This window comes from Ranitomeya variabilis, chromosome 5, assembly GCF_051348905.1.
Source record: "Ranitomeya variabilis isolate aRanVar5 chromosome 5, aRanVar5.hap1, whole genome shotgun sequence".
Classification (NCBI taxonomy): Eukaryota; Metazoa; Chordata; class Amphibia; order Anura; family Dendrobatidae; genus Ranitomeya; species Ranitomeya variabilis.
Window position 1 is genome coordinate 660,514,568 of NC_135236.1, and position 13,669 is coordinate 660,528,236.

Consider the following 13,669-nt stretch of genomic DNA (forward strand, 5'->3'; position numbering starts at 1 on the left):
GATCAAGATTCAATACACTTTCACCATGATCAAAGATAAACAATGTCTGAAGAACTAAGAACATGTTTGGTGCTGACATGTTTCACATTTCCGTCCCTTCTCCACTATGTTCTATTCTTTTTTTTCTTTCGAGACTTTTCTTCTGCGTACACATTTTTGGCAAGTTTTAGCTGTCAGATATCGAGTTACAAGGCGTGTTGTTTTCATGCAAATGTGTACAGTACACACTCATACCCTCGAACACATTTATGCTTATGACCCCCCCATCCCACCCTCCCACCACCCTTAACAAATCCTTATGCAATAGAAAAGTCAGCCTTGGTCTACGTCTCTCTCTGTCTCTCGGGAACTCTTGTAATAACTGTGAGCCTTTAGCTCTGCTTATCGTAGTCAGATTTTCATAAGACTTGGTGGGATGAAAGAGCCTCCCAGATCTTCCTTATCTACATTTCAATGTTAACCCTTCTGGTGGCCACCAACGACTGGTTGACTCTTTGTTCGACACCACTTCTCGGAAGCCTTTTCTGTCTCTGAAAACTGCATTGGATGGCTTAATCTGTCACTCATCTATCCAGGGGGTGGTGAATTCCTTTGGGAAAACATATTGTGAGATTTGCCAGCCAACTCTTTCACTGCAGATCGTTTGACTCGAAACTCCCTGATCGGTTGTTGTTGGGACTCATGTTGGAGAGTCAATTTAAGAGTGCTGGGAAACCTTTGCACGCTTCGCAATTTTTTCTTTCAACTTTTGAGGACTCAGAAAAATGCTCAGACCATTGACTTTACTACGAGCTACCGAGAAGAAGTTTTCGAAACGATTTTACGCCCAGGAGTGTTTGGCTGATACCTCGTTCGCGTCTGATTGCGACGAGCTTTCATCTGTGACCATTACAACAGCAGGGGATGTTCAGACCAAGGCAATTTGTATAGAGCAGATTTTTTTCAAGCTGTTTTGTCTATTTCATCTGATTGGAAAAACTCTTCGGATTGAAAGTGAAATTTACCCTACTGAGAATCCTAGACCCAGAAGAGGGTGTAGGATTTCCTGAAAAGAGGGCACAGGTAGGGTCAAAATGCCAAAAGATATTTGAAGATGCAAAAGGGGGAAACTGGAGATGGATATACTCAGGAACAAAAGGAGTTTTGGGAAAGTGGAATAGAAGCAACTACACCTAATTTCAATGTAACCCAATGCTTTCAGTCTCTAAAAGGTATTTGAAGGTCCACTTAACGATTGCAAGAATATACATGTCATCTTAACTGTTCGACTGATAGTCTAACATATATTTTGACACGTACGCACATTTACTTTTAAGGAATATGGTAAGATTTAGAGTCGTGTCTTCTCAATGATGGCAGCTAATCTGTACATAGATCTGGAGAGGTAATAATGTAACTAAAATGACAATGACCATACAAGAGGGATTTGGCCATCATCGCAGGGATTAGCGTTGCAGATTGACGGAAAGTATGTTTTTGTAAAGATAATATTTTTGGAACTTTTTTTGACAATCGACAATGTTGGTATTTTCTATCCTTTCAGAATAACAGGTTTCATTTTCTCATTATATATTATATTATATATATATATATATATATATATTTATTTTTTTTTCGGTGCATACTATTTCCACCAGAAATTGAAAATAATATCACAATGCACAAAGTTAAAAAGAAAAATTAAACATTTTCAATTTTTCTTACCCAGAGAAAAACTGAATGTCCCACCCCACCCCCAATAAAGGAAAGGATAAAATAGCAAATTTTTACAAATTCTTAATTCCTTAAAACAATTCCTAGTTAAATAGAAAGATCAATTTGAACCTCAAATCAGAAATCAAGCAATTTTTCGGTGGTCAAAGTCAAGTAGCAGCTCCTGTGATTCTGCACAGTGTTGCTTAGACACTTGGCAGGGAAAGGGTTACTCTTCAGAGCACCGAGCCATCTGGCTGGGCTGGTTTGGTATAATCGAGCAGATTATGTTCACAAGACTCAGAGTTTAAGGCTCCTCACCCATAGAGCAACTCAGAAAAATCTTTTGTACAAGGCTTGCAAAAAAAAAAAAAAGCAACTTTTTTTTTTTGTTACTCTGAATGAATACACTTCCAGCAAACTACAGCTTCATGTCGATGTTTCTTAATAGATTAACACGGATGCCATGGTCAATCCAGCCGCCACGGTAAGAAAAATTACCTGTGATCTGCAAAAGCAAGGTAGGCAGCTGAGAATAGGAAAAAGGTTATGGGGGTGAGAAGGGGGGGTGGGGTAAAATCTAAGAATTTCTAAAAAAAATTTCCATTTTGTTTCAAATGAAAAATTGCACATTTATTTTCGTATTTTGCTTTTGTTTTAAGAAGAAATTCCTACTTAGTTTATAAGATTTATATACAAAATAAAAAAATAGGATAAAAAAATAGTAAAAAAAAAAATATAAATTATTAGAATAGAGAAAAAAAATCTTCGTTCGCAGAAGGAATGTAGAACTAGCTGTAACCGACCTCATTCACCCCAGAGGCAAATTTTAGACCTTGCAAAAACAGTCAAAATCTTTTTTTCTCCCACTGCTTTCCTACTCAGTTAAACATTTGCCACCATTGTTTGCGCTGTTTTTTTTTAAATTATGATTATTATTATTATTATTTTCTTTTTTGTGCAGTGCTCCATCCTACATGTGCTGGATACTGTAAAGTGTTCTTGTAGAGTTTGGTGAGAGGGTTATTTACTATTCTAGAAATCTCTGGGGGTATACTAATTCTGAACATACCATTTCCACATGCTTAAAAAAAAGTTACTTAATAGAGTGCGGTCTCCAAAAATAACGTCCTGTTTCTTAGGACACGTCAAGCTGTTTTATTACCGTATTTATTTTAGTTAAGTGCGGAAGGGGGAAAAAAAAAATCTTAAAATAATATATTGAGATAAAAAAATTTCTATGTGTTCAGGTGCGTTTGTGATAAAAGTCAAAAAACGTCACTTTTAGGTCGCGATTTATTGAGTTGGGTATTTTTGTTGGTGTGTTCTTTTTTTTGTGTCTTACTCAAGACTCAAGCATTAGGGTTTACTATACAGTGGTTGTGTAACAAATGTCATCGGTGCTTAGCGTAGACGTAAGACTCTAAATTGCGATACTGAAAGGTCGGTTTTTTTGAAAAGAAAAATTGAACATTTTTGGCATGGACGACGATCAACTTGACTGATGGCAACGTCATCCCTACATGCATGGGCATAACGGATGATTATGACTAAACGCTAAAGGAAAGCTAGGGGTGTTATAACGATGAATGATCTCAGCTAATTACTTTGCTTGCTGGAAAAAAATCATTAAAGTGTAGCGTTTATGGATGGTTTTGAAATCCTGAAGTCGGAAGTCCAGATACTCCTCGAATCCATCGCTTTTTTTTTCTTCTCACCAGTAATTATTTTAAGGCAATGGTTTGGGGAATCTTATCTCAATCTCAACTAATAGGATTGCAGCGGATATTTCTGAAGAGCCATTGCTAGTTTGCTGTGAGCAAATCTTGTCACGTGTTGGTTTATCTATGGATAGGTGGAACAGGAATTCAACTTTTTGTATGCTGTCAAAATTTTCATTTTTTATTTTGTTTGGGGGGAGGAGGAATTTGTGTTCTTTAAGATATTTTATATTTTTAGAGTGTTTTTTTTAGGACATGAAGAAAAGGTAAAGCCCGTATAACAACTTTTACATTGAGTGCTAAGAATTTTAATAAGAGTTTAATTTGAGGGATAATTTCACCCCACCCTTCAAGCTGCACATGTGTTGCACCTGTTGCCCCTACAGCAAGTTGACAGCTTGCTGCCAAGAGCAACATGTAGGGCCCAAAAATGGGGAAATCTTTTGGTAGCTGTATGCATTGGGTACCAGATTGGCCCTCAACTTAGATTTTTTTTGTGTAATTTTTGGTATTTCATTGCAGCATATCTAGAAATAGGGAAAGCCCACCAGGATGAGAAATCATTTTATTGGCGTTGCGTTTCCGTCAAAAGCAAAACAATTAGGTGCTAGCAGTGTTGATGCTTCTGGTGTTTTTGTAAAAAGTTGGAAACTTAAAGGGGTTGTCCATCTATAGGATAGGTGATAACATGTTGATTGGTTAGGGTTCAACCACTGGGACTGCTGAGACCGGCATCAATCAGGGTTTCCCATCCATAGGATAGGTGATAACTTGTTGGTCGCTGGTTGTCCAACCATTGGGACTACTGAGACTGGCAACGATCGGGGTTGTTCATCCATAGGATGAGTGATAACTTGTTGGTCAATAGGGGTCCAACCACTGAGATAGCTGGGACCTGCAACAATCAGTGTTGGCCATCCACAGGATGGGTGATAACATGTAGGTCAGTTGGATTCAACCACTGGGACCACTGAGACCTGCAATGATCGGGGTTGTCTATCCATAGGATAGGTGATAACTTGTTGGTGAGTGGGGGTCCAACCACTGAGACTGCTGAGACCGGTAATGATCAGGGTTGTCCAGCTATAGGATAGGTGATAACTTGTTGGTCGATGGGGTCCAACTACTGGGATTGCTGGGACCTGCAACAATTGGTGTTGTCCATCCATAGGAGAGGTGATAACTTGTTGGTGAGTGGGGGTCCAACTACTGGGACTGCTGGGACCTGCAACAGTTGGGGTTGTCCATCCACATTAGAGGTGATGACTTGTTGGTGAGTGGGGTCCAACCACTGGAACTACTGAGACTGGCAACAATCGGGGTTGTCCATCCATAGGATAGGTGGTAACTTGTTGGTCAATGGGGGTTAAACCACTGGGACTTCTGAGACCGGCGATGATCAGGGTTGTCTATCCATAGGAAAGGTGATAACTTGTTGGTCGATGGGGCCCAACCAATGGGACTGCTGAAACCGGCACTGATTGGCAGAATGAGGCTCTTTTATCCCCATTAGGGTTCACTCATACTGCCGAGCAGCTAGTGTATACCTCAGACAAGTGCTATCCAATGTATCATCAGTTTCACTGACTCAACTCCAATTTTATACTATAGAGCGGTGCCAACTAGCATTTTTTTTCTCATGCTATGTCGGCATGAGAAAAAAATCACTACATGCTGTGACTGGCATCGCATATCGGACGGCGCTCACCCTTACAAGTCTATAGGAGAGCAGTCCGATATACAACTGGAGAGCAGTCCGATATACAACCAACTCAGAGAGTGGAGAAGAAAGAGAAATGAATTTCTTCTCTGCACCTGTGATCCGATTCTAGCTTGCGAGAGACTCGGATCATAATAAAATGACACTTGGCTCACTCTCGCAGCAGAGTTTGAACCGAGGGTCATTTGCACTTTCTCGCATGATAGAATAGTCGGATGCTCAACAGTAGTGTGAGCGAGCCCTTAGAATTGAGCGTCAATGCTCATGCTTGACCACCATTCCTTTGTCTACGGGGCTGCCGAGAGCTACACCATGTTTTCTCCGGATAACCCCATTGAGGATGAGTAACAAGGCAGGCGGGCATCATTAATTTCATAACGGGATAAAAGTTTCCTATTGGGAGTAAAGATCCCAAGTGCAGTGTTGCTCCCATTTGTAGGTCCCCCCACCGATGAGTAAGTCATCACCTTTCCCGCGAATAGATGATAACTTGTTTTTATTGAACAACTCACTTAATCTTTTTTTTTTTAAGTCACTGCAGATATTATATGGTTCTCGGTGATGGATGATTTATGAACTCTATGAGTTCTGGAAATGGACAATGGAAAAAGGCCCATGAATTTATAACATTTTATCTGACATTTTTGTGTCCTTTTAAGCAGTGAGACACTTGAGAGCGTTTTGTTTTGACTAATATAATGTGATTGTAAATTTAGAATCTAAAAATGGATAATAAATGTTATTTTTGAGGGTCCACTTGGGAAAATCCTGTTAAAAAACTATTAAAGATGAGAAGATCCCAGGGTATCGACCTACTGGACATTCGGCAATCAGGTGTGATCTTTGAGGAAACTCTACAGCAAGTGTTTAATTTCTCTGCAGGGGAACTGAAGCATTACATTAGAATAGTGCCACCCTAGACCATGAGTCATTACAGTTTTGCTCCGCACAACTTGAGTTGAATCCTCCATTGAAGTCCCGGAGGATCAATTGATAGGCCCAGCCTCTGAGACTTTAATATAAAAGGTCCAGAAGAAGACAACCCCATTTGTAGATGACATAGAAGGCAATCACTTGCCCCTAGGGTCTTTTTCTTATGGGTTTCCCATCTTTGTAACCCTGTCTGTGATGATAAGGAGACTGATGAAAAGTAATCTTTATAGACCAAGAAATGGTGTCAACCTTTTATTAGGCCCTTTTGCCCATGTGGAGATATCTTTCTAAATATGCAAAATAAAAAAAACAACAACAAAAATTCTAATAAATGTTACTTGGTTTTACTATACCAACCTCTTACAATATTAAATAGATCTAGATCTCTGAGTCCCGATGAGGCTGTTGTGAATCTGTGTCATACAAGCTTTATACTCCTGAAATTAAAATAAGCATTTTTATTAGCTTGGATAAAGAGTAAAAAATTCAATTCAAGAATGCCAATGAATTCACTCTCTGTCGATCCAGCTGGAGTGACAGTTGCAGATTGTACTTAGTAGTGTCTCCACAGCAGCAGGGAGGAGGGACACTGAGGAGCTGTCAGGTGTGGTGGATGGAGAAACACCAGTATAGAGGAGGGACACTGAGGAGCTGTCAGGTTAGGGAAGGTTGAGATTCAGAACCAGCACGGAGGAGTGATATTAAGAAGCTGTCAGACGTGGGTGAAGATTCAGCCGCAGCAGGGAGGAGATATATTGATCTGTCAGACTAGCTGGGTGGAGATTTAGCAGTTGCAGGGAGAAGGGACATTGAGGAGCTGTCAGGCTAAGCAAGAAGAGATTCAGTAGCAGCAGGGCAGAGAGGGACTGAGGAGCTGTCACACTAGGTGGGTGAAGATTTAGCAGCAGCAGTGAGTAGGGACATTGAGGAGTTCAGCAGGAAGGAGTGACATTGAGAAGAACTCAGGAAAGATTGGTGGAGATTCAACAGGGAGGACGGACACTTCAGGAGCTGTCAGGCTAGGTGGATGGAGATTCAGCAGAAGGGAGGAGGTGCGCCAGGAAGCTTTTTTGTTAGATGTGTGGAGATACAGCATGGAGGAGGGATATTGAGAAGCTGTCGGGCTACGTGGATGGAGATTCATCAGGGAGGATGGTCATTGAGGAGCTATCAGGCTAGGTGAGTGGAGATTCAGCAGCAGGGAGGAGGGTCACTGAAGAGCTGTTAGGCTAAGTGGGTGGAGAGTCAGCAGGGAGGAGGGACATTGAGGATTTGTCAGGCTAGATGGGTGGAGATTCAGCAGCAGGGAAGGGGCATTTAGAAGCTGTCAGATTAGGTTGGTGGAGATTTAGCAGGGAGGAGGGTCATTGAGGAGCTATCAGGCTAGATAGGTGGAGATTCGGCAGCAGCATGGAGGATGGACATTGAGGCTGGTTTGGACTAGGCTGAGTTTACATTTTGAAAAAGAATTATACAGCTATTATACACTGATTTTAAAAGTAAGTACATCAGTCTCACCAGATAGATGATATCTATTTAGTAATGTATGTAGTTTGTATAGGGAAATCTGGATACAGATTTTGTTTAAACAATAGGCCATTCCCTTTTAGTTCAGAGTAGTCATTTTTTAATGATTTTCTTATAAACCTCGTTTTGTGATGCAATTTAAGGATCCATTTTAGATGCACAAAGTTAAATTAACAGAAGTGCACTTAGGAATCCGAATAAACCAAAAAGGGTATTGAAGACTCCATTGTCTACAAATAAATGCCTCGAAGAGATGGAAGTAAAACTGTGCCCACATTTATGCTGTAATTATTTGGAGTGAGTCCAAAAGAAAGAATCTTGTTCTTAAGCGGTGCCCAAAACTTTTATTAAGTGCACTTCTCAGGAACGCGCGTGAATGGAGATAGCCTAGTTAAAAAAATTCTTACGGCACTTGTGTTGATGATGAAGGCTTGTTGCCATAGTAACATGACTTGTTCAACCATATACCCTTCCATTTACAATAGCCATTGACACAGACTTTTTATACCATTGTCTTTTTTATATATCCTTTATATCCTTCTTAGTCATAATGTAAGCCTTCATCGTTAAGTATCTTCTTTAGGGAGTGGTAACTCCGAGGATGTATAATAAAATGCAGGGTCACTTTAATGATAGAGTTTGGGTACCCCTCCTTTGCCCATGGCCCAACAGTTTTGATCTACTAGTTATAATGCTCTTGCACATATGTAGAGCAGACATCTGCATGTGAGTCTGCATGTATATGGTGATGAAAGTGTGGGTCAAAGGGGGATGTCCAACCAAATAACTCTTGTTTATATGCCCCTATCAAGTAAAGCCCAAAGACATCATAGGAGATAGACCTGTACTCTGGATAGTCAAGAGTCAACTCTTGCTCTGGTAGCTATGTAAAGATGGGCAATCCGAATATATGCCCTGGTCTGGTGTTCTGTCTGGCCCTTCACAGCAGTCAGTCTTTACTTCTTCATCCATGACTCAACTTCTGGAGGGTCTTGCAATGTCCTGATGTTACATGGAGCCTGATAAGCACCATAGGTGCCCAGGATGGCAGGAGCAGAAGTGAACACTGGCTGCCACTAGATGCCAAACCAGGAGGAGTGAATCAAGTTGCTAATTTCTAGTCCTATATGTTCTTTTTGGTAGGAGCTCATGGGTAAAATATGGCCACTTCGCCAGATACAGTAGCTGGCCAGCTGATTACAGGGTAAGGTGAGGCGTCTAATCCACCTTGATCAGTCCTCTTGCTTAGGATCCACTTATGTAAAAAAGGGGTTGTCAAGCTAGACTAATTTCACATGACAATTCCTTGAGTTAATCATATTAGATGAAACCATCCATTAGAGATGGTTTGAATTGATCCACAAGAAATGGTCCACAGACTACTCAGTAATCCGTAGCCACTGGACGGAAACCCTGAGAACCACCTCTACCTCTTGGCATCTACGGCTCGTTTTTTGATTAGCCGGTGTGACATCACATTTGTGTCACGCTAGAAAGGAGAAGTCACGCCAGACTAGCTAGTCAAATGAACAGTCAAGATTGCCATCACACGTGGTATACAGGGTTCCCGTCAAGCGGCTTAAGATTATCAATGTGGCCGCTAGACTAGGTCCTACAAATCTACTTGAATCATCTCTACCAACCATCCATTATTTTTCAGAGTGAATGCAGCTGATATCCTTACTTCTGAAATGTTATACCTCTGTAGTCTAGGGAACACATAAAAACCTTTTCTCGCATGTTTAAGTCAAGTTAGAAAAGTTTAGACAACTCTTTATTATAGTTTACAATTCACGATTCACTTGAGTACAATTGAAATCAACCACAGTGAAATCCAACCGTAAACCTCAAGTGTTTGTTTGTCTGCGGTAACCTCTTACCAGCCCGATCCAGACTTCTTCAACCAGCCATGCTTAATATTATACTCTTCAAAAGACGCAGGAGTCGACTGGGAAGATAATGACCTGACCTAGAACAGGCAAATATCTTCAAGTGTCTTTAAGGAGCTATTGTGAGGTTTTGGCATCTCGTAACATACATCACAATATCGCACGTTATAAAGCATTTCTACAGATGGGAAATTTTGCAGCGATGTGTAAAGACGTAGCCAAGCTATTATACTTCTGATAATAACAGATGTATCTTCTAAAATCGCTTCATGGAGTCTGTGTGACTGAAGAAGGATGTTTGAGCTGGTGGCCATACATATTAAATAAGGGGTTCTTCGGCAGACTAAAAATATTATTAAAAGGTTTAGATCGGTCTAGAAAAAATTCAAGGATCACCAATCCCTCGCAGTTCTTGGTCTGACACTCACCTTGTCTCCTGGTTCAATCTCGACATACCATTTTCTTGTGCGTTAAGATGGGACCATGAAGTTGAGACTAGTGGGGGACAGGGTAAGCATCAGAAAGTAAGGTTCTGTTTTTTTTTAGTTTGAGACATTTTAAAAAAATCACTTTTATTTGTTATAAAACTCTTAACTTGTTGGCCTAACCAGCCAATCCTTTAAAGTGTATGGGTACGAGTCCTGCCTGTCCACCGACGGATCATATCAGGACAAAAAGTGACATTTGTTGAATTTCAATCCCCAATCATGTGTGCGAAAGGAATTTTAGTCTATGGCAGCATACTCCCTTCTCCCGATACATGCATGTTCACCAAGTTTTTGTGTATGGGTCGATGGGGGGAAGGCTCTTGGTTGTGTCTTGATTCAAAGGGCAGCTTTCTATTGGTATGGTCAGTTTTAGCCATTCAACCTTATCCCTTTTCTTAGAAATTTAATAATGGACTTGACAGATTGTTGTGGTTTGTGCTTTTTCGAGCACATGGCAACAGACTCTACTTGGTTTACATTACCCTACAAGGAGGTTTCCACCATTTATTTGAAAAAGAGATATTGCCATAGAGTACCGAGGAGCTGTGGAGGCACTTTTGGTTATTTTGTTGAGTTTGAAGGGTAGGATTGAGTGTTTTGTCAGCCTAAATTTTGGTGTAGTAATATTACTAAGTACTTGAGGGTTTGTTAATATTAATATGGGACTCACGATAATCTTGATTCCCTATCAGTATGTCTTTGGAATGTGGAAGGAAACTGGAGAACTCGGAGGAAACCTACGCAAACATGGAGAGAGCATACAATGTTGATGGAGATCAATGTTGATGCAGATGTTGTCCTTGGTGGGATTTGAACCCAGAACTCCAGCGCTGCAAGGCTGCAGTGCTATCCACTGAGCCACCGTGCTACCCCGTTTGTTACTTTATCTAAGATGTCAATGACAAAGGGAGGTCCATTGCTACCTTATAGCAGGTAGTGGTCTATGTTTTACATCAGTTCCTGTTCACTTTACCAGTGCCTTACTACATGACTCATCAGTCCATCCATGAGATCTGTCGGAATCAGAGGTCGACCTTTAAAGTATATCTGTCAGTAGGATCATCCATCCTAAGCCCTCTACGTGGGACATATAGGTCATAGGAAGTTGAATAAAAGGATACCTTGATATCTGTGATCTGATGTCTTATTCCAGAGAAATCCACATTTTTCTTAATATGTAAGAGAGCCGTTAAGATCTATGGGAGGGGCATAGACCTTCCTGAGAATTTGCCTCCAGAGTTTATTTTACATGAAAAGGGGCGTTACCACTGTGAGACATGTGGATCAGAAGAGCGGACTGTCATCCATTACATGTCTCACACTGGTAAGGCCCCCTTTCATTTAAAATAAGCTCTGGAGGCAGATTCTCAAGGAGATCTATATCCTGCCCATAAATCTTAACAGCTCATTTACATATTAAGAAAAATCTGAATTTCTCTGGCATTATGGTTGGACCAGTGCTTGCGTGCGCTGTGGTCAGGGCAATGATAATCTCCTAATGATAAAACCTTCATTGTAAGTAAACTACCATACAGCCTAATAACTAACACATCTCTGAATTCAGCGTCTTAGCTGCTACCTCATGCTTTTCTCAGATTATAAATGTTACACTTCATTTTCAACACCTAAGCTATACATCTATTCTTTCTCCACCTACACTATACCATGTTTCCCACTAGTTGGTCTACATTATCAAACTCACAAGTTTCTTCAATTTCTAAAGTAAAACGGAAGCTACTGAAACTCTCATAACTACCACTGGAAGCCAATAAAATTAACTGTATCTCAAAAGTAATCTTTTGTGATCCCATATTCAAAGCTAGGTGAAAAACTAGACTAGTATGGCACCAGTGAGTAGACCAAGCTTTTGGGCTCCAGAGACAAATGTTTTCAATATAAGCTAGATAGAGATCTCCTACTTTAATCCCTGCTTATCTTTTTTTCTATTTGATTTGCCAGTTAGATAACTTTTTTGCCCCAAAATGTGATTTACAGCAAATTAATTAGCTTCGAATCGAAATACTGCAATGACGCTAAATTCCCTAAAAAGATGTTTGTAACACTCTGAAGTCTCTTAGGACTGTATGCAACCCATTTCAAGCTCTTTAACACAAACACAGCCTTAGTAATGTCGACGTGACCTCACCACAGAAATGGATAGTAACCTAAAAATAATCAACAGTCCATTTCGTAACACAGTACACTAATGGACTTTTATTATTTTTTTATATATATAAAAAACGGCCCAGAAACTATCCCTCTTAGTGCCTTGTAATCAGGTAGACAATTCTTTGCCTAAATATAACTTAAACTGATGGTGTCGCTGTCAGAGGTAACACAATCCAAGTGATGATACCATATATTTCATAACGTCCTTACTAATATGTTTGCTTGGGGAAAGGAACCCATTGGAACCTTGCATTTGGTAGCACTTGTACCCGGACAGCTGGTTAAGCAAATTAGTGAGCTCAGTGGCCATGGGTGACCCCTGGCAGCAGAGCTGGAGGGCACATTTGTCTGCGAGTCATCTCCAGGTCGTATAACCTGGAATTTTTATGGTCATCTACATACTTGTCAGTTGTAATCTTATTGGCATTAATGGTCAGGGTTGGTCATTGACGGTCAGCATAATGAGTATGACCCATATATGAGCTGAGAAGATTAGTGGGTTATTGCGTAAAGGAACGAAGGGACCAAGCTATCCCTTCTAGTTGATGGAAAATCAGTGACACAAGTAATGGATAGACCTGTATTTCCGCACATGCTTAGCTTCCGGTCATTATCAATAGCACAGATTTTACTGGTCTTGTGGTACTTTTGTAAATGATGGACTGTTTAAAACGTAAAATAATTCACATTCCTTTTATAGCAAAAGACTATTCTTCGAATGCTCAGGCTTCCTCCTTTAGATTATGACTTGACATATTCCGAGATGAGTGGCACAAGACTACTGAAGCTATCATGTGAGAATATATGTTATGGCTGTCTCCGAAGTATGCCCTCCGTCTGCCAACTGTCACCCACAGTTTATATATGTTTATCTTGAAGGTTCGAAACACAGTTTGTATTTTGAAATATTGGGGTGATTATGAAATATGGGGAAAGTTAAAGGTTGACACAAATGTTATTCGCAAGAGCTAGTGAGGTTATATGGAATGCACATCTATTCTCTATCTAGCTATTATCTATCTACACTACTGTTCCAAAGCTTAGGGTCACCAGACAATTTTGTGTTTTCCATGAAAACTCATACTTCTATTAATCCAATGAGTTGCCAAATGAATTGAACATCTAGTCCAGACATTGACAAAGTTCGAAAAAAAGATTTTTATTTGAAATAATAATTTTCTCCTTCAATCTCTGTTCCCTTTGCAGCAATTCCAGCATTGCAGACCTTTGGCATTCTAGCAGTTAATTTGCTGAGGTAATCTGGAGACATTTCCCCCCATGCTTCCCGAAGCCCCTCCACAAGTTGGGTTGGCTTGATGGGCACTTTTTGCACCATACGGTCAAGCTGCTCCCACAACAGCTCAATGGGGCTGAGATCTGGTGACTGCGCTGGCCGCTCCATTACAGATAGATACCAGCTGCCGGCTTCTTCCCTAACTAGTTCTTGCATAATTTGGAGGTGTGCTTTGGGTCATTGTCCTGTTGTAGGATGAAATTGGCTCCAATCAAGCGCTGTCCACAGGGTATGGC

The 13,669-nt window shown here is 40.5% G+C and overlaps 1 protein-coding gene across 5 annotated transcripts in view; it reads left to right on the top strand.

The window, feature by feature from the left end:
• Positions 1 to 312: 312 nt before the first annotated feature.
• NTF3 (neurotrophin 3) overlaps positions 313 to 13,669 on the top strand; it is a 274,247-nt gene continuing 260,890 nt past the window's right edge. The window contains exons 1-2 of one of the 5 annotated variants that reach the window (XR_013215909.1): positions 313 to 1,211; positions 2,144 to 2,213. Coding sequence is in view for 1 of the 5 variants with exons in the window: in XM_077266526.1 (XP_077122641.1) it covers positions 2,159 to 2,179 (21 nt within the window). In the remaining 4 variants the exon portion in view is untranslated. Of the gene's footprint in view, positions 1,212 to 2,143; positions 2,214 to 13,669 lie in introns of those variants that run through there. The other 4 variants (XM_077266526.1, XM_077266528.1, XM_077266527.1 and 1 more) reach the window with 4 other exon arrangements.